Source organism: Protomyctophum parallelum (genome assembly GCF_964188405.1).
Source record: "Protomyctophum parallelum genome assembly, chromosome: 16".
Classification (NCBI taxonomy): Eukaryota; Metazoa; Chordata; class Actinopteri; order Myctophiformes; family Myctophidae; genus Protomyctophum; species Protomyctophum parallelum.
The window spans coordinates 32,950,145-32,975,954 of NC_139711.1; the positions used below are offsets into that span (position 1 = coordinate 32,950,145).

The following is a 25,810-nucleotide window of genomic DNA, read 5'->3' on the forward strand; positions in this document are numbered from 1 at the left end:
GTCCTAGACCATGCCATTCAGCCCTGGAAGCTGCCCACAGGCTATTTGTGAGACCAGCTTCATATTACCTCAAGGCATTGCATGCATTTTGCAATATTCCCAATCACGCATGACCATGGTCTATTTATTGACTTGTGTTAATTGGCTTGTGCCTTGTAATGTGCCCTTGGATGTGGCTCGAACAGCTAGTAGGAATACCAGTTTGCTATCTACATGACATTACAAAGTAGCTGCTTATTGATGTGTCCTTAGCACCCTAACTTATCCGTATGATGGAACCCATACCGGTTTATGCCTGTCTCACATCATTTTCACCATGACTGATCTGCGTCAAATGACGCAGTTCCCTGTTCTTGACACAGGGATTTGCTGCATTGAAATGAAAATATATTCTGTAATTTGGTGTATTTTCTTTCTCTGTTTAATATGAAAGCAGTACAGTATAATCAGTTGATCATTTAGACATCTACAGGGTACTGTATCAGTGTGTCTCATAGGTGTAAAAATCTACCAAAGAATGCACAACTCCCGATTACCTCTATTATGAAGCTTATAGTAAATCCAACAATTGCTACCGTAGAGGACCCCACCAAGGAAATGTTTGATAAACAACCTGAGAACGGATGTAAGGTATGTTGACATAGCTGTAGGGCAGAGATAGGTTGTGAGATTGGTAAACATTCCAAGTTAACGCTTGTTTCCTTCTGAAATGTGTGCACACGTACAGTACACAAAGCCATCTCTCCTCTGGAATCCTGATGTACGGTGTGTGTGGTTTTATATTTCATGGGCTCCATTGAACACATCACATGCTCGTGTCATCTTCTTCTCCAGTTCCCTTGCTGGATTAAAATGATACAACATGCAATGGGTGTGTGGCCTGGTGGCTAGTGGCACATACTGTAGCGCAGATCCCTTTTCTTTATCGTTTTCCTCTGGTCTCAGCGTGCTGTTATCTGGCTGAGCAGCATGGCAGAGCGTGTTACCACAATAGCCAACACATGTCTTGACTATCTGAATGGGGGCGGGTCTCACCTTCACCCCTCACTTTGGCGGATTACTGGGGCAATTATGTTATTTATAGGAGTGCAAAAATGGGACATTCCAGTGACAGAAAAAGGCGCCGAGCTATTCAGACATTATCGCTTCCCTGAGCTGCATTCTATGAAGGATATGTCTGCAACACAGAGCAAATAGAGTGGAGGAAAAAAAACTGGGCGGAATATGCCAGAAAGTGACATCTGAACACTCAACACACTTCCTTCTTATGAACCGAACCTTCCTTCTTTTTTCCCCCTTTTTTTATGAACTGTCAGTCAAGCTGTAAGGCTGCATGCCATGATCAGAGATAAGATCTTTGGTTGATGCCAAAGGCAAAGACACAATATGTTACAACACCACAAAGGTCTTTTTTGTAATTGCTCTTCCGAAGACATTATACGCACATTGAATTAGTGCCTCTAATCACATGGCTGCTCATCTTAACCACAAGATTCCAGCCTGAACTGGAAGGACACACAGGTCAGAGACTGGTCAAAGCATCACTTTCAAATTCATTTGACATAATTTCAAGTGTAACATTAATAACATGTTAACCACTTGAACCCCAGACATCTCAGGTCCAGTTTAGAAAGTCTTTCCCAAACAGTGGGTTTGAGACCCATTTGGGTGTCATGGACCAATTGTTTTTTTTAATAATTTCATACATTTTAAAACAGACAAACAAACAAATCTAAGACATTCTATGAATAAAGAAATAAATAAAAATAGGCCTACTTAAGATTAAGAAGTAGTGAAAATAGACGATCTACAAGCTCGCAACGCGTCACTTCGCACCATGTTGTGCACTTGTAGATCTGCTATTTTCACTAGTTTGGAACCACTGTTCTAGAGAGGGTTTAAATATGCCACTCAAGTGTGTGTCTAGGTTCTAGATACACAAGGAATATACCTTGGTATTAATTGCTTCATGTTGTGACTGGCCACTCTTGCTTCATTCTATTGAAGCATAGAGCAACCAAACTCACAGAATTCCTGTAATGCAATGGAGCTCTGGTTGGACTTTGGTTGCCATGGTAACTCCATGAAAACAGACAATCAGTCATTGCTGTGACTCACATCACATCCTGTTTCTTTTGTTCTATCCTGTTGATAAACTTTTCCATTTATTGTATATAGGTACAGAAATGATTGGGGAAGATTCGCCCAGAATCAAACTGATTCTGCTGTTGATCGCCAATCAGTTTAATTTAAATGTTTAAATGCTGAAAGCACAACCTGCGTTGGACATTATAAAACATATCCACACACACACTTGCGCGCACACGCACGCACGCGCACACACACACACACACACACACACACACACACACACACACACACACACACACACACACACACACACACACACACACACACACACACACATTTGCGCACATATCGCCCCTGTTTCTCTAAATATCTAAGTCTACACAAATCCAGCATGTTTATTGAACTCCAGGGGTGTCCAAATAGACCAGAAGGTCAGTTTTTACACACTCATAGAGTTCAATTAACACGCTGGACTTGACTGTGTGTAGAAGCTGAAACACTGGTGCACCAAAGTATGAAATCATGCAAACTATCTGGCTAGGTAGACAGAGCACTGGCTCAGACAGGCCTGTGTAATTGCAGGGGTGGGTTGTGGAGAGGTTGGTATTAATGAAACAATGGGTTGTCTGTTCCAAAGAGGAGAGTGGGTAGGACTACAGTAGTCAGCATGTTTGAAGAGGCAGGAGTCACTCGGGCACAGGGAAAAGATGTAAACAAACTTTGCCGTTGCTGTGTTGCGAGTGAATGTTTCCATCGTGTTTTGTGGTTACAGTGCACAACACGTGGATACAGCAATTCTGGAAGTTTGTGCAAAGCTGTGTCTTGAATGTAAGCTAACATAGGAACTATTCATTCTTGCTCATTTGATTTCGTTAGTCAAAGAAAAGGCGGCATTGTTATGGCAACATTAACATGTTTTCTCATGGTTGAAAACGGTCTAATCAAAAGACAAATAATCCCATTCATATTTCCTAAATGTTAATGTGAATAATATTCACCAGCTCACACACATTAAAGGTAACCTACTTCATGTAGCCATGGTGGTTACAATTGCAACCAGGAAAATATCCCACCAATAGTAGTCATAATGCCTGCAGGCTATAGTGTCTGTGTACACCACTAGGCTTGCTGCTTGGTGCCTGCACATGTTTGGGTGCATGTTTGTGTCTGTGTATGACAGTGCTGATCTGACCATTAGGATGTGTGTGTGTGTGTGTGTGTGTGTGTGTGTGTGTGTGTGTGTGTGTGTGTGTGTGTGTGTGTGTGCGTGCGCGTGTGTGCGTGCATATATATACGTGTGTGCGTGCATGCATGTGTAAGGGTTTTTGCATTGATGCGTGTGTGTGTGGTGTCCGGCCAGTCTGTATGTGCATGTGTGCTTCCAGAAAGAAAGGCAGTTTCAACCATCATTGTTCTCTCTATTGACATTGGAGCGGAGGTGTAGGCGCAGGATCAGGCTGCCTTCCTCAGGGCAGGGTGTGGTCTCATGCACTCTAACCAAATTTCCACAACATGGAGTGTAAAGACTAAAGAGGAGAGAGGGAGGTAGCAATTTGGTAACTGGGAGCTAGAGAACATAGACTTGTCTCCTTCTGGGTTCAGCTGCCATCTAGTGTTCATTATCGAATCCTACAAGCAAGAATTACCGGGTGCTTTACATATTACATGCAAATGTATCACATGTAGCACAGTCACAGTTATGACATTTTACTCGGAAATCTTTGCTCTGCATGATTATGACGATTATGCGAAAATAAATTATGATTAGACGATTATGTAGTGATTGTGACAGGCCTAGTCACATGGGGTGCATACTTAGTTTAGACTAGTCATTGGTCAGACATGGGTTAAGGTTAGGTTTAGGTGTGCTGCCCCGTGGGAGTTTGAGGTTAGGGTGAGGGTTTGAGTCACATGGCTTAATTTCAAGTGTACTTCATGTTGTTTTGTTGTCACACTTTAAGATTCATGATCTTGTTCTCTATTTTTGCAGGAAAACCGAAGCAGTTTCTATCAATCACACCAGGACTCAAGGATAGCAAAGCAAAACACACAAGGTAGAAACTAATTTCATAAACGGTACAACAAGGTATTTGTTGACCAGGTGTCATTTCTCATATTATGAATGTGTTTTCAAATGATAGATATAGCAGTCCTGACATTTCTTTCCCTTTCTCCTTCTCCCTTCCCACTCCTTCGTGCCTTCTCTCTCTCTTCCTTAATTTTCAGATGGCTGACGAGGAAGAAACCAGGGAAGTACTCTTCCCAGACTGGGAGGGGGCAGACAAAACTGGCCTAACCATTGAGCGGTCCGGTGAGGGAGAAATGTTCGTCACAGAGGTGAAAGGGGAGTCACCTGCAGCACGCTCTGGAAAAGTATATGAAGGTATCTAATCTTTGGTCTTTATCACTTATCAAAGCTATGGTACAGTCAGTGTTCATTTTTACAACAAATTCTGATTTAGTCTTAAGCTGCGTTCAGACTTGGATGGTTAGAGCGGCGCGATTACATACAAAGTCAATGCAGACGATAGTTGCGCGAACGGGAGCGGTGCAACCTCAAACGGGACGAAACAAGGCGAATATACTTACACTTTTAGTATTTTGAATAACACACCATTTAGTTTTAGTTACAGTATATGTAGTAATCTGAAATTGTTTAGTCTTAGTCTAGTCTTAGTCAACTAAATTTAAAAAACCATAGTCTTTTAATAATTGTTTAGTCTTAGTCTTAGTTGATCAAGTCTCACTTACCTAGTACACACAGAACCACATCGTTCTCAACTCGCTTTGTTGTTCATCTGCCATTCACAGGTGACCAAATCGTGGGCGCTACCATTTACTTTGACAACATGAGCTCAGAAGAAACAACTGACCTCCTGAAGACACTGAATCGCCACAAGGTGGGGCTGAAACTACAGAACAGAGGAGACAGGTCCCCTGGGCGTTCACCCTTGAGCACGCCGTGTCGATCGCCCTTGAGCACGCCATGCCGCTCGCCTATGGGCACACTGACATGGGAAGGGAAGAACCGGTTGGGAAGCACCAGTCCAGACATCATCCTTGTGAGTTTTTTTTTCACTATCTTTTGAGGGAAATCTACATGCATAAGTTGCTACAGCTTTACAAAACATGAATTGCTCCAGATATTAACACCCCCCCCCCCCCCCCCCCCAACAGGGTGGTGACGATGAGGACTACATGAGAATTTACACAAAAAAGATTAAACCGCGACTTAAGTCTGAAGACCTCGCAGAGGGAGTCGACGTGCGCACTGAGCGACATAGCAGCACGAGCAGTGATGGCAGCACCGTTACCACCATCACGCGCCGCATCACTACCTACACTGTGGATATGCCAGGTGGCATAAGTGAGCAGCTTGAACTATCAAGCCCAGAGTTCAAAGGGCTACAGCACGAATCAGGGGATGGCTCCCCCCGTATCAGAATCTCACATGAAAGCCCCTCAGGTAAAGGGGGAGAGGAAGAGGGGGTGTTTGACTTGGGTAATGTCTCTGGGCCACAACATAGCTCTAAGGAGACACACTGGAGTACTGGAGGGGTAAAGACCACCACATATAGCAGGGAGATGGAGAGTGAAGGTGGGGCAGGGCTCAGATTTAAGGGGCCAAACATTGGAATGTCAGGGCTTAAAGGCCTGGGAGGTTTTGGGGTCTCAAGGGGAAGCGGAGAGCATGGAGATGGAAGCATTCAGGTGTCAGGCACAAATGTGACAATAAAAGATAGCTTGACAACAGGTAGCAAACATGTTACAATAGGAGGGTTGGGAGGTGTGGAAATGGCCACAAGTGATGCCAAAGGTGGGGTGTTTAGTGTGTCGGGAAAAAACACATATGTATCATCTACATCAGTGGGGAAGGTAGAAGGAGGAAATATTGAAATGCCTTTGGGTGAGAGGGGAAAGATGGAAAGATCTGTAATAAGCATCAGTCACCAGCAGACAAAGGGGTCAGGTAATATTAATATTCCTGGTGTCAAACTTGGAAGTGGTTACACAGATATTGCATTTAAATCCCCAACAGTAGACATTGATACCTCAAATCTTTCCTCACAGAAAATATCAGAACTACCAAATGTGAAAGGGAACGGTGTAAAGGTTAGTCTTAATAAAGCTGACATTGACATCAAACACCCAGACATTGACATTAGAGGCCCTGACTTTGAAGGCAAAGAGGGCATAATTAAGATGCCATCGTTTGGCATAAAAGGGCCGAAAATGAAGGGACATGGAATTGAAGTCAACGTCCCCAAAGGGGATATTACGGTTCCAAAAGCTGACATCAAACACCCAGACATTGACATTAGAGGCCCTGACTTTGAAGGCAAAGAGGGCATAATTAAGATGCCATCGTTTGGCATGAAAGGGCCAGAAATGAAGGGACATGGAATTGAAGTCAACGTCCCCAAAGGGGAGATGGATATTAAGGTTCCAAAATCTGACATTGCTATAAAGGCACCTGAAGTTGACATCAAACACCCAGACATTGACATTAGAGGCCCTGACTTTGAAGGCAAAGAGGGCATAATTAAGATGCCATCGTTTGGCATGAAAGGGTCAAAAATTAAGGGACATGGAATTGAAGTCAACATCCCCAAAGGGGAGATGGATATTACGGTTCCAAAAGCTGACATCAAACACCCAGACATTGACATTAGAGGCCCTGACTTTGAAGGCAAAGAGGGCATAATTAAGATGCCATCGTTTGGCATAAAAGGGCCGAAAATTAAGGGACATGGAATTGAAGTCAACGTCCCCAAAGGGGAGATGGATATTACGGTTCCAAAATCTGACATTGCTATAAAGGCACCTGAAGTTGACATCAAACACCCAGACATTGACATTAGAGGCCCTGACTTTGAAGGCAAAGAGGGCATAATTAAGATGCCATCGTTTGGCATGAAAGGGTCAAAAATTAAGGGACATGGAATTGAAGTGAACATCCCCAAAGGGGAGATGGATATTACAGTTCCAAAAGCTGACATCAAACACCCAGACATTGACATTAGAGGCCCTGACTTTGAAGGCAAAGAGGGCATAATTAAGATGCCATCGTTTGGCGTAAAAGGGCCAAAAATGAAGGGACATGGAATTAAAGTCAACGTCCCCAAAGGTGAGATGGATATTAAGGTTCCAGAAGCTGACATTGCTATAAATGCACCTAAAGTTGACATCAAAGCAACGGAAATTGACATTAAAGGTCCTGATGGTAAAATCAAAGGTCCAAAATTCAAGGTGCCATCCATGTCAGGACCCAACATCTCAATGCCAGACATTGATTTGAACCTGAAAGGTCCAAAACTCAAAGGTGATGTCAATGTGTCTGTTCCAAGTATCGAGGGAGACTTAAAAGCACCCAAAGTTGACGTTGAAGGTCCTGAGGGAGGATTCAACATGCCAAAAATGAAGATGCCATCATTTGGCTTCAAAGGACCAAAAATAGAGGGCCCTGATGTTGATGTAAAACTCCCAAAGGCAGATATTGATGTCAAGGCACCCAAAGTTGACATCAAGGTACCAGAAATTGACGTTGAAGGTCCAGATGGTAAGATCAAAGGACCTAAATTCAAGATTCCATCAATATCAGGAGCTAAGATCTCAATGCCAGACATGGATTTGAATCTGAAAGGTCCAAAGGTCAAAGGGGGTGGTGTGGATGTGTCGGTACCAAGTCTTGAGGGAGACTTGAAAGCACCCAAAGTGGACATTGAAGGTCCAGAAGTTGACATTGAGGGAGGATTCAAAATGCCCAAAATTAAGATGCCATCATTTGGCTTCAAAGGTCCAAACTTAGAGGGCCCTAATATTGACGTAAACCTCCCCAAGGGAGACATTGACATTAAGACACCTGATGTAGACCTTAAAGGACCAGAAATTGACATTGGAGGCCCTGATGGTAAAATCAAAGGACCTAAATTCAAGATGCCATCCATATCAGGACCCAACATCTCTATGACAGACATTGACTTCAACCTGAAAGGTCCAAAGCTCAAAGGGGGTGTGGATGTTTCAGTTCCAAAGCTTGAGGGAGACATAAAGGCACCTAAGGTGGACATTGAAGGTCCAGAAGTTGACATTGAAGGTCCTGATGGAGGATTCAAAATGCCCAAAATCAAGATGCCGTCATTTGGCTTCAAAGGTCCAAAGATAGAAGGCCCTGACGTTGATGTAAACCTCCCTAAAGCAGACATTGACATCACCGCACCCAACGTTGACATCAAAGGACCAGAAATTGATGTTGAAGGACCTGATGGTAAAATCAAAGGACCTACGTTCAAGATGCCATCCATGTCAGCACCAAAGATGTCAATGCCAGACATTGGTTTAAACCTGAAAGGTCCAAAGCTCAAGGGGGATGTGGATGTGTCAGTTCCAAACATTACAGGAGACATAAAAGCACCAAAAGTGGACATTGAAGGTCCAGAGGAAGGATTCAAAATGCCAAAAATAAAGATGCCCTCATTTGGCTTCAAAGGTCCAAACATAGAAGGCCCTGATGTTGACATAAACCTCCCCAAAGCAGACATTGACATCAAGGCCCCAAAAGTTGACATTGAGGGACCAGCAATTGATGTTGAAGGACCTGATGGTAAAATCAAAGGACCTAAATTCAAGATGCCATCATTATCAGGACCCAAGATCTCAATCCCAGATATCGATTTCAACCTGAAAGGTCCAAAGCTTGAGGGAGACATGAAAGCACCTAAGGTGGACATTGATGGTCCAGACGTTGACATTGAAGGACCTGAGGGAGGATTCAAAATGCCTAAAATCAAGATGCCGTCATTTGGCTTCAAAGGTCCAAACATAGAAGGACCTGATGTTGATGTAAACCTCCCCAAAGCAGACATTGACATCAAGGCCCCAAAAGTTGACATTGAGGGACCAGCAATTGATGTTGAAGGACCTGATGGTAAAATCAAAGGACCTAAATTCAAGATGCCATCATTATCAGGACCCAAGATCTCAATGCCAGATATCGATTTCAACCTGAAAGGTCCAAAGCTTGAGGGAGACATGAAAGCACCTAAGGTGGACATTGAAGGTCCAGACGTTGACATTGAAGGACCTGAGGGAGGATTCAAAATGCCAAAAATGAAGATGCCGTCATTTGGCTTCAAAGGTCCAAAGATGGAAGGCCCTGACATCGATGTAAACCTCCCTAAAGCAGACATTGACATCAAAGCACCCAACGTTGAAATCAAAGGACCAGAAATTGATGTTGAAGGACCTGATGGTAAAATCAAAGGACCTAAATTCAAGATGCCATCAATGTCTGGACCAAAGATGTCAATGCCAGGCTTTGATTTAAACCTGAAAGGTCCAAAGTTTGAGGGAGACATAAAAGCACCTAAGGTGGACATTGAAGGTCCCGAAGTTGACATTGAAGAACCTGAGGGAGGATTCAAGATGCCTAAAATCAAGATGCCATCATTTGGCTTCAAAGGCCCGAACATAGAAGGCCTGGATGTTGATGTAAACCTCTCCAAAGCAGACATTGACATCAAGGCCCCAAAGGTTGACATTAAGGGACCAGAAATTGATGTTGAAGGACCTGATGGTAAAATCAAAGGACCTAAATTCAAGATGCCATCTTTATCAGGACCCAAGATCTCAATGCCAGATGTTGATTTCAACCTGAAAGGTCCGAAGCTCAAAGGGGATGTATCAGTACCAAGTATTGAGGGAGACTTAAAAGCACCGAAGGTGGACATTGAAGGTCCAGAAGTTGACATTGAAGGACCTGAGGGAGGATTCAAAATGCCAAAAATGAAGATGCCGACATTTGGCTTCAAAGGTCCAAAGATGGAAGGCCCTGACATCGATGTAAACCTCCCTAAAGCAGACATTGATATCAAAGCGCCCAAAGTTGATATCAAGGGACCAGAATTTGACGTAGCAGGACCTGATGGTAAAATCAAAGGACCTAAATTTAAAATGCCATCCATATCTGGACCCAAGATCTCAATGCCAGATATCGATTTCAACCTGAAAGGTCCAAAGCTTGAGGGAGACATGACAGCACCTAAGGTGGACATTGAAGGTCCAGAAGTTGACATTGAAGGACCTGAGGGAGGATTCAAAATGCCTAAAATCAAGATGCCATCATTTGGCTTCAAAGGTCCAAACATAGAAGGCCCTGATGTTGACTTTAACCTCCCCAAAGCAGACATTGACATCAAGGCCCCAAAAGTTGACATTAAGGGACCAGAAATTGATATTGAAGGACCTGATGGAAAAATCAAAGGACCTAAATTTAAAATGCCATCCATATCTGGACCCAAGGTCTCAATGCCAGATTTCGATTTCAACCTGAAAGGTCCAAAGCATGAGGGAGACATAAAAGCACCTAAGATGGACATTGAAGGTCCAGAAGTTGACATTGAAGGACCTGAGGGAGGATTCAAAATGCCAAAAATCAAGATGCCATCATTTGGCTTCAAAGGTCCAAAGATAGAAGGCCCTGACATCGATGTAAACCTCCCCAAAGCAGAGATTGATATCAAGGCACCAGAATTTGACGTAGAAGGACCTGATGGTAAAATCAAAGGACCTAAAATTAAGATGCCATCCATATATGGACCCAAGTTCTCAATGCCAGGTATCGATTTCAACCTGAAAGGTCCAAAGCTTGAGGGAGACATGACAGCACCTAAGGTGGACATTGAAGGTCCAGAAGTTGACATTGAAGGACCTGAGGGAGGATTCAAAATGCCTAAAATCAAGATGCCATCATTTGGCTTCAAAGGTTCAAACATAGAAGGCCCTGATGTTGACTTAAACCTCCCCAAAGCAGACATTGACATCAAGGCACCAAATGTTGACATCAAAGGTCCAGAAATTGATATTGAGGGACCTGATGGTAAAATCAAAGGACCTAAATTCAAGATGCCATCTATATCAGGACCCAAGTTCTCAATGCCAGATGTTGATTTCAAGTTGAAAGGTCCGAAGCTCAAAGGGGATGTGGATGTGACAGTACCAAGTATTGAGGGAGACTTAATAGCACCTAAGGTGGACATTGAAGGTCCAGAAGTTGACATCGAAGGAGGATTCAAAATGCCAAAAATGAAGATGCCGTCATTTGGCTTCAAAGGTCCAAAGATAGAAGGCCCTGACATCGATGTAAACCTCCCCAAAGAAGACATTGATATCAAGGTGCCAGAATTTGACGTAGAAGGACCTGATGGTAAAATCAAAGGACCTAAATTTAAAATGCCATCCATATCTGGACCAAAGGTCTCAATGCCAAATATCGATTTCAACCTGAAAGGTCCAAAGTTTGAGGGAGACATAAAAGCACCTAAGGTGGACATTGAAGGTCCAGAAGTTGACATTGAAGGACCTGAGGGAGGATTCAAAATGCCTAAAATCAAGATGCCATCATTTGGCTTTAAAGGTCCAAACATAGAAGGTCCTGATGTTGACATAAACCTCCCCAAAGCAGACATTGACATCAAGTCCCCAAAAGTTGACATTAAGGGACCAGAAATTGATGTTGAAGGACCTGATGGAAAAATCAAAGGACCTAAATTCAAGATGCCATCTATATCAGGACCCAAGATCTCAATGCCAGATGTTGATTTCAACCTGAAAGGTCCGAAGCTCAAAGGGGATGTCGATGTGGCAGTACCAAGTATTAAGGGAGACTTAAAAGCACCTAAGGTGGACATTGAAGGTCCAGGAGTTGACATTGAGGGACCTGAGGGAGGATTCAAAATGCCAAAAATGAAGATGCCATCATTTGGCTTCAAAGGTCCAAAGATAGAAGGCCCTGACATCGATGTAAACCTCCCCAAAGCAAACATTGATATCAAGGCACCAGAATTTGACGTAGAAGGACCTGGTGGTAAAATCAAAGGACCTACATTTAAGATGCCATCCATATCAGGACCCAACATCTCAATGCCGGATCTTGATTTCAACTTGAGAGGTCCAAAGCTTGAGGGAGACATAAAAGCACCTAAGGTGGACATTGAAGGTCCAGAAGTTGACATTGAAGGACCTGAGGGAGGATTCAAAATGCCTAAAATCAAGATGCCATCATTTGGCTTCAAAGGTCCAAACATAGAAGGTCCTGATGTTGACATAAACCTCCCCAAAGCAGACATTGACATCAAGGCCCCAAAAGTTGACATTAAGGGACCAGAAATTGATGTTGAAGGACTTGATGGAAAAATCAAAGGACCTAAATTCAAGATGCCATCTATATCAGGACCCAAGATCTCAATGCCAGATGTTGATTTCAACCTGAAAGGTCCGAAGCTCAAAGGGGATGTCGATGTGGCAGTACCAAGTATTAAGGGAGACTTAAAAGCACCTAAGGTGGACATTGAAGGTCCAGAAGTTGACATTGAGGGACCTGAGGGAGGATTCAAAATGCCAAAAATGAAGATGCCATCATTTGGCTTCAAAGGTCCAAAGATAGAAGGCCCTGACATCGATGTAAACCTCCCCAAAGCAGAAATTGATATCAAGGCACCAGAATTTGACGTAGAAGGACCTGGTGGTAAAATCAAAGGACCTAAATTTAAGATGCCATCCATATCTGGACCCAAGGTCTCAATGCCAGATCTTGATTTCAACTTGAGAGGTCCAAAGCTTGAGGGAGACATAAAAGCACCTAAGTTGGACATTGAAGGTCCAGACGTTGACATTGAAGGACCTGAGGGAGGATTCAAAATGCCTAAAATCAAGATGCCATCATTTGGCTTCAAAGGTCCAAAGATAGAAGGCCCTGATGTTGACTTAAACCTCCCCGAAGCAGACATTGACATCAAGGCACCAAATGTTGACATCAAAGGTCCAGAAATTGATATTGAGGGACCTGATGGTAAAATCAAAGGACCTAAATTCAAGATGCCATCTTTATCAGGACCCAAGTTCTCAATGCCAGATGTTGATTTCAACTTGAAAGGTCCGAAGCTCAAAGGGGATGTGGATGTGACAGTACCAAGTATTGAGGGAGACTTAAAAGCACCGAAGGTGGACATTGAAGGTCCAGAAGTTGACATTGATGGAGGATTCAAAATGCCAAAAATGAAGATGCCGTCATTTGGCTTCAAAGGTCCAAAGATAGAAGGCCCTGACATCGATGTAAACCTCCCCGAAGCAGACATTGACATCAAGGCACCAAATGTTGACATGAAAGGTCCAGAAATTGATATTGAGGGACCTGATGGTAAAATCAAAGGACCTAAATTCAAGATGCCATCTTTATCAGGACCCAAGTTCTCAATGCCAGATGTTGATTTCAACTTGAAAGGTCCGAAGCTCAAAGGGGATGTGGATGTGACAGTACCAAGTATTGAGGGAGACTTAATAGCACCTAAGGTGGACATTGAAGGTCCAGAAGTTGACATCGAAGGAGGATTCAAAATGCCAAAAATGAAGATGCCGTCATTTGGCTTCAAAGGTCCAAAGATAGAAGGCCCTGACATCAATGTAAACCTCCCCAAAGCAGACATTGATATCAAGGCGCCCAAAGTTGATATCAAGGGACCAGAATTTGACATGGAAGGACCTGACGCTAAAATCAAAGGACCTAAATTTAAGATGCCATCCATATCAGGACCCAACATCTCTATGCCAGATCTTGATTTCAACTTGAGAGGTCCAAAGCTTGAGGGAGACATAAAAGCACCTAAGGTGGATATTGAAGGTCCAGAAGTTGACATTGAAGGACCCGAGGGAGGATTCAAAATGCCTAAAATCAAGATGCCATCATTTGGCTTCAAAGGACCAAAGATAGAAGGCCCTGATGTTGATGTAAACCTCCCCAAAGCAGACATTGACATTAAGGCGCCAAAAGTTGATATCAAGGGACCCGGAATTGACATTGAAGGTCCTGATGGTAAAATCAAAGGACCTAAATTCAAGATGCCATCCATATCAGGACCCAACATCTCTATGCCAGATCTTGATTTCAACTTGAGAGGTCCAAAGCTTGAGGGAGACATAAAAGCACCTAAGGTGGATATTGAAGGTCCAGAAGTTGACATTGAAGGACCTGAGGGAGGATTCAAAATGCCTAAAATCAAGATGCCATCATTTGGCTTCAAAGGACCAAAGATAGAAGGCCCTGACATCGATGTAAACCTCCCCAAAGCAGATATTGATATCAAGGCACCCAAAGTTGATATCAAGGGACCAGAATTTGATGTTGCAGGACCTGACGGTAAAATCAAAGGGCCTAAATTCAAGATGCCATCTCTATCAGGACCCAAGATCTCAATGCCAGATGTTGATTTCAACCTGAAAGGTCCGAAGCTCAAAGGGGATGTGGATGTGACAGTACCAAGTATTGAGGGAGACTTAAAAGCACCAAAAGTGAACATTGAAGGTCCAGATATTGACATTGAAGGACCTGAGGGAGGATTCAAAATGCCCAAAATGAAAATGCCGTCATTTGGCTTCAAAGGTCCAAAGATAGATGGCCCTGATGTTGACTTAAACCTCCCCAAAGCAGAAATTGACATCAAGTCACCTAAAGTTGACATCAAAGGACCAGAAATCGACATTGAAGGCCCTGATGGCAAAATCAAAGGACCTAAATTCAAGATGCCATCCATATCAGGACCCAACATCTCAATGCCAGATTTTGACTTCAATGTTAAGAGTCCCAATCTCAAGGGAGATGTTGATATTTCAGTGCCAAAGTTGAAAGGAAACATAAAGACACCAAAAGTGGACATTGAAGGTGCAAATATTGATATTCAATCTCCAGAGGCACATCTTAAAGGATCAAAGTTCAAGATGCCCTCAATATCCGGGCCTAAAATATCGTTGCCAAATGTAGAGTTCAGTCCTAAAAGCCCGAAGCTGAAAGGAGATTTGGAGGGGGACATTAATTTCCCAAAGGTTGAAATTGAAGGGCCAGATCTAACCATTGATAGCCCTGAACTTGGATCAAAGAAGTCAAAATTCAAAATGCCTAAATTTGGATTCAAAAGTCCAAAGGTAAAAACACCTGAACTGGATATTAATGTTAAAGGGCCAAAAGCAAAAGGTGACCTTGATGTTGATGTTTCCACTCCTGAGATTGACATAAAGTCACCCAAGATTGAAGGAGGTTCTTTGGATCTTGATGTGAAGAGATCAGACACAGGTTTCCGAATGCCAAAATTCAAAATGCCAAAATTTGGGTTCAAAGGCTCCAAGGTGGAGATGCCAGAAGTTGATATTAACCTTCCCAAAGCAGACATTGATATCACAGCACCTGAATTAGACATCAAAGGTCCAGAAATTGATGTTGAAGGACCTGATGGTAAAATCAAAGGCCCAAAATTCAAGATGCCATCCATGTCAGGACCGAAGATATCAATGCCAGATGTTGATTTCAATATGAAAGGTCCAAAGCTTAAAGGAGACTTGGATTTTTCTGTTCCAAAGATTGAGGGAGACTTGAAAGCCCCCAAAGTGGACATTGAAGGTCCACATGTTGACATTGAAGGTCCTGAGGGAGGATTTAAGATGCCAAAAATGAAGATGCCATCGTTTGGCTTCAAAGGTCCAACATTGGCGGGCCCTAGTGTAGATATAGACCTCCCCAAAGCAGACATTGACATAAAGGCACCTGAAGTCAACCTCAAAGGACCCGGAATTGACATCGAAGGACCTGATGGTAAAATAAAAGGACCTAAATTCAAGATGCCATCCATATCAGGACCCAACATCTCTATGCCAGATCTTGATTTCAACTTGAGAGGTCCAAAGCTTGAGGGAGACATAAAAGCACCTAAGGTGGACATTGAAGGCCCAGACGTTGACATTGAAGGACCTGAGGGAGGATTTAAAATGCCAAAAATCAAGATGCCATCATTTGGCTTTAAAGGTCCAAAGATAGAAGGCCCTGATGTTGACATTAACCTCCCCAAAGCAGACATTGACATTAACGCACCTGAAATAGACATCAAAGGACCAGGAATTGATGTTGAAGGCCCTGATGGCAAAATTAAAGGTCCTAAATTCAAGATGCCATCCATATCAGGACCCAACATCTCAATGCCAGATCTTGATTTCAACTTGAGAGGTCCAAAGCTTGAGGGAGACATAAAAGCACCTAAGGTGGACATTGAAGGTCCAGAAGTTGACATTGAAGGACCAGAGGGAGGATTTAAAATGCCAAAATTCAAGATGCCGTCATTTGGCTTCAAAGGTCCAAAGCTGGAAGGCCCTGATGTTGACGTAAACCTCCCCAAAGCAGATATTGACATTAACGCACCTGAAATTGACATTGAAGGCCCTGATGGAAAAATCAAAGGACCCAAATTCAAGATGCCATCCATATCAGGACCCAACATCTCAATGCCAGATCTTGATTTCAACTTGAGAGGTCCAAAGCTTGAGGGAGACATAAAAGCACCTAAAGTGGATATTGAAGGTCCTGAAGTTGACATTGAAGGCCCTGAGGGAGGATTCAAAATGCCAAAGATGAAGATGCCATCATTTGGTTTCAAAGGTCCAAAGTTAGAAGGAACTGATGTTGATTTAAACCTCCCCAAAGCAGATATTGACATCAAGGGACCAGAATTTGATGTTGAAGGCCCTGATGCTAAAATCAAAGGACCTAAATTCAAGATGCCATCTATATCAGGACCCAAGATCTCAATGCCAGATGTTGATTTCAACCTGAAAGGTCCAAAGCTCAAAGGGGATTTGGACGTCTCGGTTCCGAAGATTGAGGGAGACTTAAAAGCACCTAAACTGGACATTGAAGGTCCTGAAGTTGACATTGGAGGTGCAGAGGGAGGATTCAAAATGCCTAAAATGAAGATGCCATCGTTTGGCTTCAAAGGTCCAAAAATGGAGGGCCCTGATATTGACTTAAGCCTGCCCAAAGCAGACATTGACATTAACGCACCTGAAATAGACATCAAGGGACCAGGAATTGATGTTGAAGGCCCTGATGGTAAAATCAAAGGACCTAAATTCAAGATGCCATCCATATCTGGCCCTAAGATATCCATGCCTGATTTTGATATGAATCTGAAAGGTCCGAATTTCAAAGGGGATTTAGACGTTTCAGTTCCAAAGATTGAAGGAGATATAAAAGCACCTACAGTGGATATTGAAGGCCCTGAGGGAGGATTCAAAATGCCAAAAATGAAGATGCCATCATTTGGCTTCAAAGGTCCAAAGTTAGAAGGACCTGATGTTGATGTAAACCTCCCCAAAGCAGATATTGACATCAAGGGACCAGAATTTGATGTTGAAGGCCCTGATGCTAAAATCAAAGGACCTAAATTCAAGATGCCATCTATATCAGGACCCAAGATCTCAATGCCAGATGTTGATTTCAACCTGAAAGGTCCAAAGCTCAAAGGGGATTTGGACGTCTCGGTTCCGAAGATTGAGGGAGACTTAAAAGCACCCAAACTGGACATTGAAGGTCCTGAAGTTGACATTGGAGGTGCAGAGGGAGGATTCAAAATGCCTAAAATGAAGATGCCATCGTTTGGCTTCAAAGGTCCAAAGATTGAGGGCCCTGATATTGACTTAAGCCTGCCCAAAGCAGACATTGACATTAACGCACCTGAAATAGACATCAAAGGACCAGGAATTGATGTTGAAGGCCCTGATGGCAAAATTAAAGGTCCTAAATTCAAGATGCCATCCATATCAGGACCCAACATCTCAATGCCGGATCTTGATTTCAACTTGAGAGGTCCAAAGCTTGAGGGAGACATAAAAGCACCTAAGGTGGACATTGAAGGTCCAGAAGTTGACATTGAAGGACCAGAGGGAGGATTTAAAATGCCAAAATTCAAGATGCCGTCATTTGGCTTCAAAGGTCCAAAGCTGGAAGGCCCTGATGTTGACGTAAACCTCCCCAAAGCAGACATTGATATCAAAGGACCAGAAATCGACATTGAAGGCCCTGATGGAAAAATCAAAGGACCCAAATTCAAGATGCCATCAATATCGGGACCCAACATCTCAATGCCCAACGTTGATTTCAATCTGAAAGGTCCAAAGCTTGAGGGAGACATAAAAGCACCTAAAGTGGATATTGAAGGTCCTGAAGTTGACATTGGAGGTGCAGAGGGAGGATTTAAAATGCCTAAAATGAAGATGCCATCGTTTGGCTTCAAAGGTCCAAAAATTGAGGGCCCTGATATTGACTTAAGCCTGCCCAAAGCAGACATTGACATTAACGCACCTGAAATAGACATCAAAGGACCAGGAATTGATGTTGAAGGCCCTGATGGTAAAATCAAAGGACCCAAATTCAAGATGCCATCCATATCTGGACCCAACATCTCAATGCCACATGTTGATTTCAATCTGAAAGGTCCAAAGCTCAAAGGGGATTTGGACGTCTCGGTTCCGAAGATTGAGGGAGACTTAAAAGCACCTAAACTAGACATTGAAGGTCCTGAAGTTGACATTGGAGGTGCAGAGGGAGGATTCAAAATGCCTAAAATGAAGATGCCATCGTTTGGCTTCAAAGGTCCAAAAATTGAGGGCCCTGATATTGACTTAAGCCTGCCCAAAGCAGACATTGACATTAACGCACCTGAAATAGACATCAAAGGACCAGGAATTGATGTTGAAGGCCCTGATGGCAAAATTAAAGGTCCTAAATTCAAGATGCCATCTATATCAGGACCCAACATCTCAATGCCGGATCTTGATTTCAACTTGAGAGGTCCAAAGCTTGAGGGAGACATAAAAGCACCTAAGGTGGACATTGAAGGTCCAGAAGTTGACATTGAAGGACCAGAGGGAGGATTTAAAATGCCAAAATTCAAGATGCCGTCATTTGGCTTCAAAGGTCCAAAGCTGGAAGGCCCTGATGTTGACGTAAACCTCCCCAAAGCAGACATTGATATCAAAGGACCAGAAATCGACATTGAAGGCCCTGATGGAAAAATCAAAGGACCCAAATTCAAGATGCCATCAATATCGGGACCCAACATCTCAATGCCCGACGTTGATTTCAATCTGAAAGGTCCAAAGCTCAAAGGGGATTTGGACGTCTCAGTTCCGAAGATTGAGGGAGACTTAAAAGCACCTAAACTAGACATTGAAGGTCCTGAAGTTGACATTGGAGGTGCAGAGGGAGGATTCAAAATGCCTAAATTGAAGATGCCATCGTTTGGCTTCAAAGGTCCAAAAATTGAGGGCCCTGATATTGACTTAAGCCTGCCCAAAGCAGACATTGACATTAACGCACCTGAAATAGACATCAAAGGACCAGGAATTGATGTTGAAGGCCCTGATGGTAAAATCAAAGGACCTAAATTCAAGATGCCATCTATATCTGGACCCAACATCTCAATGCCACATGTTGATTTCAATCTGAAAGGTCCGAACTTCAAAGGGGATTTAGATGTTTCAGTTCCAAAGATTGAAGGAGATATAAAAGCACCTACAGTGGACATTGAAGGCCCTGAGGGAGGATTCAAAATGCCAAAAATGAAGATGCCATCATTTGGCTTCAAAGGTCCAAAGTTAGAAGGACCTGATGTTGATGTAAACCTCCCCAAAGCAGATATTGACATCAAGGGACCAGAATTTGATGTTGAAGGCCCTGATGCTAAAATCAAGGGACATAAATTCAAGATGCCATCTATATCAGGACCCAAGATCTCAATGCCAGATGTTGATTTCAACCTGAAAGGTCCAAAGCTCAAAGGGGATTTGGACGTCTCGGTTCCGAAGATTGAGGGAGACTTAAAAGCACCCAAACTGGACATTGAAGGTCCTGAAGTTGACATTGGAGGTGCAGAGGGAGGATTCAAAATGCCTAAAATGAAGATGCCATCGTTTGGCTTCAAAGGTCCAAAAATTGAGGGCCCTGATATTGACTTAAGCCTGCCCAAAGCAGACATTGACATTACCGCACCTGAAATAGACATCAAAGGACCAGGAATTGATGTTGAAGGCCCTGATGGTAAAATCAAAGGACCTAAATTCAAGATGCCATCCATATCCGGCCCTAAGATATCCATGCCTGATTTTGATATGAATCTGAAAGGTCCGAACTTCAAAGGGGATTTAGACGTTTCAGTTCCAAAGATTGAAGGAGATATAAAAGCACCTACAGTGGACATTGAAGGCCCTGAGGGAGGATTCAAAATGCCAAAAATGAAGATGCCGTCATTTGGCTTCAAAGGTCCAAAGTTAGAAGGACCTGATGTTGATGTAAACCTCCCCAAAGCAGATATTGACATCAAGGGGCCAGAATTTGATGTTGAAGGCCCTGATGCTAAAATCAAAGGACCTAAATTCAAGATGCCATCTATATCAGGACCCAAGATCTCAATGCCAGATGTTGATTTCAACCTGAAAGGTCCAAAGCTCAAAGGGGATTTGGACGTCTCGGTTCCGAAGATTGAGGGAGACTTAAAAGCACCTAAACTGGACATTGAAGGTCCTGAAGTTGACATTGGAGGTGCAGAGGGAGGATTCAAAATGCCAAAAATGAAGATGCCATCATTTGGCTTCAAAGGCCCCAAATTGGAGGGGCCTGATATCGATGTAAACCTCCCCAAAGCAGGCCTTGACATTAATGCTCCTAACATAGACTTGAAAGGACCAGAAATTGATATTGAAGGTCCTGATGGTAAAATCAAAGGACCTAAATTCAAGATGCCATCCATATCGGGACCCAACATCTCTATGCCAGATATTGATTTTAACCTGAAAGGTCCAAAGCTCAAAGGGGATTTAGATGTTTCAGTTCCAAAGATTGAGGGACACTTAAAAGCCCCTAAAGTGGACATTGAAGGCCCAGACGTCGACATTGAAGGTCCTGAGGGAGGATTCAAAATGCCAAAATTCAAGATGCCATCGTTTGGCTTCAAAGGTCCAAAAATGGATGTCCCTGATGTTGATGTAAACCTCCCTAAAGCAGACATTGATATTAAGTCACCTGAAATAGACATCAAAGGACCAGAACTTGATGTCAAGGGCCCTGATGGTAAAATCAAAGGACACAAATTCAAGATGCCATCATTTGGTTTCAAAGGTCCAAAACTAGAGGGCCCTGATGTTGACTTGAGCCTTCCCAAAGCAGACATTGACATTAACGCACCTGAAGTAGACATCAAAGGACCAGCAATTGATGTTGAAGGCCCAGATGGTAAAATCAAAGGACCTAAATTCAAGATGCCATCCATATCCGGCCCCAAGATTTCCATGCCTGATTTTGATATGAATCTGAAAGGTCCAAACTTCAAAGGGGATTTGGATGTCTCAGTTCCAAAGATTGAGGGAGACATAAAAGCACCTAAAGTGGACATTGAAGGTCCTGAAGTTGATATTGAAGGTCCTGACGGAGGGTTCAAAATGCCAAAAATGAAGATGTCATCGTTTGGCTTTAAAGGTCCCAAATTGGAAGGCCCTGATATAAATGTAAACCTCCCCAAAGCAGACCTTGACATTAGGGCCCCTAACATAGACCTTAAAGGACCAGAGATAGACATTGAAGGCCCAGATGGTAAAATCAAAGGACCTAAATTCAAGATGCCATCCATATCTGGACCCAACATCTCAATGCCACATGTTGATTTCAATCTGAAAGGTCCAAAGCTCAAAGGTGATTTGGACGTTTCAGTTCCAAAGATTGAAGGAGACTTTAAAGCACCCAAAGTGGACATTGAAGGTCCTGAAGTTGACATTGAAGGTCCTGAGGGAGGATTCAAAATGCCAAAATTCAAGATGCCATCATTTGGCTTTAAAGGTCCCAAATTGGAGGGCCCCGATATCGATGTAAACCTTCCCAAAGCAGACATTGACATTAACGCACCTGAAGTAGACCTCAAAGGACCAGGGATAGACATTGAAGGCCCTGATGGTAAAATCAAAGGGCCAAAATTCAAGATGCCATCCATATCTGGACCCAACATATCAATGCCAGACGTTGATTTCAATCTGAAAGGTCCAAAAGTCAAAGGGGATTTGGATGTCTCTGTTCCAAAGATTGAGGGAGACATAAAAGCACCCAAAGTGAACATTGAGGGCCCTGATGTTGACATTGAAGGTCCTGAGGGAGGATTCAAAATGCCAAAAATAAAGATGCCATCATTTGGCTTTAAAGGTCCCAAATTGGAGGGCCCTGATTTAGATGTAAACCTCCCCAAAGCAGACCTTGACATTAATGCACCTGAAGTAGACCTCAAAGGACCAGAGATAGACATTGAAGGCCTTGATGGCAAAATCAAGGGACCTAAATTCAAGATGCCATCCATATCAGGACCCAACATCTCTATGCCCGACATTGATTTCAATCTGAAAGGTCCAAAAGTCAAAGGGGATTTGGATGTCTCTGTTCCAAAGATCGAGGGAGACATAAAAGCACCCAAAGTGAACATTGAAGGTCCCGAAATTGACATTGAAGGCCCTGAGGGAGGATTTAAAATGCCAAAAATGAAGATGCCTTCATTTGGCTTCAAAGGACCAAATGTACAAGGTCCTGATGTTGACGTCAACCTCCCAAAAGCAAACATTGATATAAATGCACCTGAATTTAACGTCAAAGGACCAAAAATTAATGTTGTAGGTCCTGATCTTGAAGGTGGTTCTATTGACATTGAAAAAACAGGTGTTACCTTTCCCAAATTCAAAGGGCCTAAATTTGGAATCAAGTCCCCAGAAATTGAAGGCCCTGAAGTGAATGTTAAAACACCCAAGTTTACTATGGGAGGCAAAAGTCCTAAAGCAGAAGTTAGCCTTCCAGATGTTGATGCAAGTCTTGATGCCCCTGATATTGACATACATGTAAAGGGAAAGAAAGGTAAATTTAAGCTTCCCAAAATGAAAGGCAAAGTAAAGAAACCTGAGGGTCACATTGATACACCTGCAGTAGAACTGGATGTTGATTCACCAGATATCCATGTTAAAGGAACAAAGGGGAAGAAGTCTTTGTTTGGCAATTTTCATTTTCCTAATGTGGAACTTGATATCAAATCACCAAAAGTTAAAGGGGATGCCTCTTTGTCTGCTGGATTGAGCACACCCAACATAAATGTCTCATCTTCTAGCCTGAGTGCTGGTGTTGAGGGTTCAGGTATTGACCTTCCAAATGTCAGTATGGAGGGGCCAGATGTGAAACTAAAGGCACCTAATATCAAAATGCCCAATGTAAATGTAACATCGCCTGACATTGATTTAAATCTAAATGGTCAGGGAAAGACAGACCTGTCAGCTGGTGTAAAAGGTCCAAGAATAGATGTGAAAGGTAGTGCAGACATTGATACAAGTGTTTCAGGGGGCAGTGCATCTGGTGGACTTCAGTACCCAGAAGGCACAGTCACTTTCCCCAAAATAAAGGTACCAAAGTTTGGCATTGCTCTGCCTCATATGCAAGGCCGGGAGGTTGAAGGAGAAGTTGAGTCAGGAGCAGCAGTTGGTGGAAATGTAAGCATGGGGTCTGCAACTGCAAAGGGTCAGATCAGTTCACCGAATATTGAGGTTCCTAGTCCAGAACTGAAGCACAGCGGAGGAAAAGTAAAGGTCAAGATGCCAAAATTCTTTGGAAAATCAAAAACAAAGGGTGGAAGTGCAGTTGATTTGAGCCTTGCAGGTCCAGATGTAGAACTTAGTGGCAGTGCAAAGGGTGGGAAGGTGTCCAAAGATGTAAGTTTAAATTCCGGTGGATTAGGTGGTGGGAAGTTAGAAGGAGAGGGTGATGTTGGCTTGTCAGCAAAAGGAAAATCTGCCTCACTTGATCTATTCAAAAAATCAAGGCACCGGTCTTCCTCTCTGAGTGATGAGGGAGGACTTGCCATCGACTCTCCATCAGGTCACTTAGAAGCAGAGGGTGGCGATATTGCTTTAGATCTAGGGGGAGCCAAGGTTAAAGGAAAGAAAGGCAAGTTGAAGTTTGGCACCTTTGGAGGATTTGGTTCAAAGTCAAAGGGGTCATATGAAGTGACACTAGGAGAAGATAGTGAAGCAAGAGTAGAGGGAAGTGGAGGGGTTTCTCTCCCATCCAAAAAATCAAGAATGTCTTCATCCTCCAGTAGTGACAGTGGTTCGAGAGGAGGTTTCCGGTTTCCAAAAGTTGAACTATCTGTGTCACCCAAAAAATGATGAATTATATATGGCAAATTAAACTTTCTCATGTATGCCCAATACTTTTCCCTGTATGGTAAATCCCCAACAATTCACCTGTTAAAATTCTGAGGAGTTCACACGCATCTCATTTGAGTTAAAGCAGAGCAGGATTTCAATATTGTATTCAACACAGGGGTACATGAAATTGTTTAAAATCCCATTTGTAAATAAGATGAATTTGTATTGTAATATTAAATGATGTTTCTTTTGTACATAGTCAAAATTTATTTAGCATATACCATCTCACCAAATTCTCACCAACAGTGCCTTACATGGGGTTTCCAATTGTTTTATTGCATTCTTTTAAATGAATGTAGTTAAGAGTAGGTGTGGTGTAGTTCTATGGGTTTATTGCACAAAAAGAGATATAGTTACAATAGTTATTTCTAAGAAAATTATGTTTATACACCCAGAGTCAGACAAATAAAAAATGAATAAACAAATACATCTAATTGTTTTCTATTAATGAAATGATTTAATTCATTTTGTTTTGAAGCTTTGATATTATATAATCAGTGCATAAGCATATTTACTCAACATAAAGCTGGCCCTTTATAACATTTTCCCAAGAGTGGCAATGTTGTAAAGACCATAATTGCAAAGACAATCATTGTTTCTAGAAACTATCAACTATAACTGCTGTCAATATGTTGTCATTAATTTGTTTTAAAACATCAATGCACCGATATGTTACTACATTACCAAAATGACCTATTTTTATTTCCTTTGATTTTGATATTTTACATTTCTCACTCTTGTTTAATTTCTGTTGTTTGTATAGTCTTATGTTTTGTTTTTCACTCCCTTCCTCTCTCCTTGTACACATGTCATTGTGGTGTTTGGCAGGACAAAAATAAAGTCTGAATATGTGTAATATCGATAAAGAATGATTGCTAACAAAATCAGTGATGATGCTAGAGGTAAACAGTTGCATTGTCCTACACATTGATTTGATGGAGATGGAGTATGTTACTTTGGGTCTGTCTTGTTTCCATGTGTGCATTCTGCAAAATAAATCAATCTGTTGAAATGTTCTCATCTACCTCTTCTTTTAGTTTATTGTTTGCAAAGGATTGTTAGTAGTGCTTGTCAGTATTACTAATCTAAAATCAGACCCGTCTGAACGGGGGGGTGGAACTATACTTTTATTATTATTATTATTATTATTATCAGTCGGGACTTGATCACCCCGGCTGGGTCGCCTGAGTGAGGGGTATGATGTTGGAAGACCCGAAACCCTGATATCCTCAGGATACATCACTGAGGATACGTCCCAGGTGCATCCATTTTTTGTAGTTATTATTATTATTACAATTATTATTATAGTCACTGAAAGACATTGGTGTTACTCTAAAGAGAGCAGAGAGAGAGCAGACAGACAGACAGACAGACAAAGTCACATGTTGGAGATGGTGTGCCACCGCTCAAAATGTGGGTTAAAACACCTTCATGGTATGACATCAGTTCGCATTTCCTGCAACTGATAGTTGAGATTCTCTGATGTTGAAAATAATTCATAATGCGTGTTGTAATGGGACCAAGCAAAGCCATCGAAAATGCATTATAGAATACTGTTGCTGTCAGGTTGAAACCTTGTATGTCTTGGTTTTCAAAATGCGTATGCCATAAGTCAAGATCT

At 42.5% G+C, this 25,810-nt stretch overlaps 1 protein-coding gene across 6 annotated transcripts in view; it reads left to right on the forward strand.

Annotated features, from left to right (window-relative positions):
- The window catches only part of ahnak (AHNAK nucleoprotein), a 37,534-nt gene extending 12,329 nt beyond the window's left edge, over positions 1-25,205 (forward strand). Inside the window, exons 3-8 of one of the 6 annotated variants that reach the window (XM_083786155.1) lie at positions 4,082-4,145; positions 4,318-4,474; positions 4,903-5,153; positions 5,269-16,489; positions 16,826-19,060; positions 19,094-25,205. In XM_083786155.1, coding sequence (XP_083642281.1) covers positions 4,318-4,474; positions 4,903-5,153; positions 5,269-16,489; positions 16,826-19,060; positions 19,094-24,147 — 18,918 coding nt within the window. In that variant the 5' untranslated portion in view covers positions 4,082-4,145 and the 3' untranslated portion in view covers positions 24,148-25,205. Of the gene's footprint in view, positions 1-4,081; positions 4,146-4,317; positions 4,475-4,902; positions 5,154-5,268; positions 16,490-16,825 lie in introns of all 6 variants that reach the window. The other 5 variants (XM_083786158.1, XM_083786156.1, XM_083786157.1 and 2 more) reach the window with 5 other exon arrangements.
- Positions 25,206-25,810: the final 605 nt, after the last annotated feature.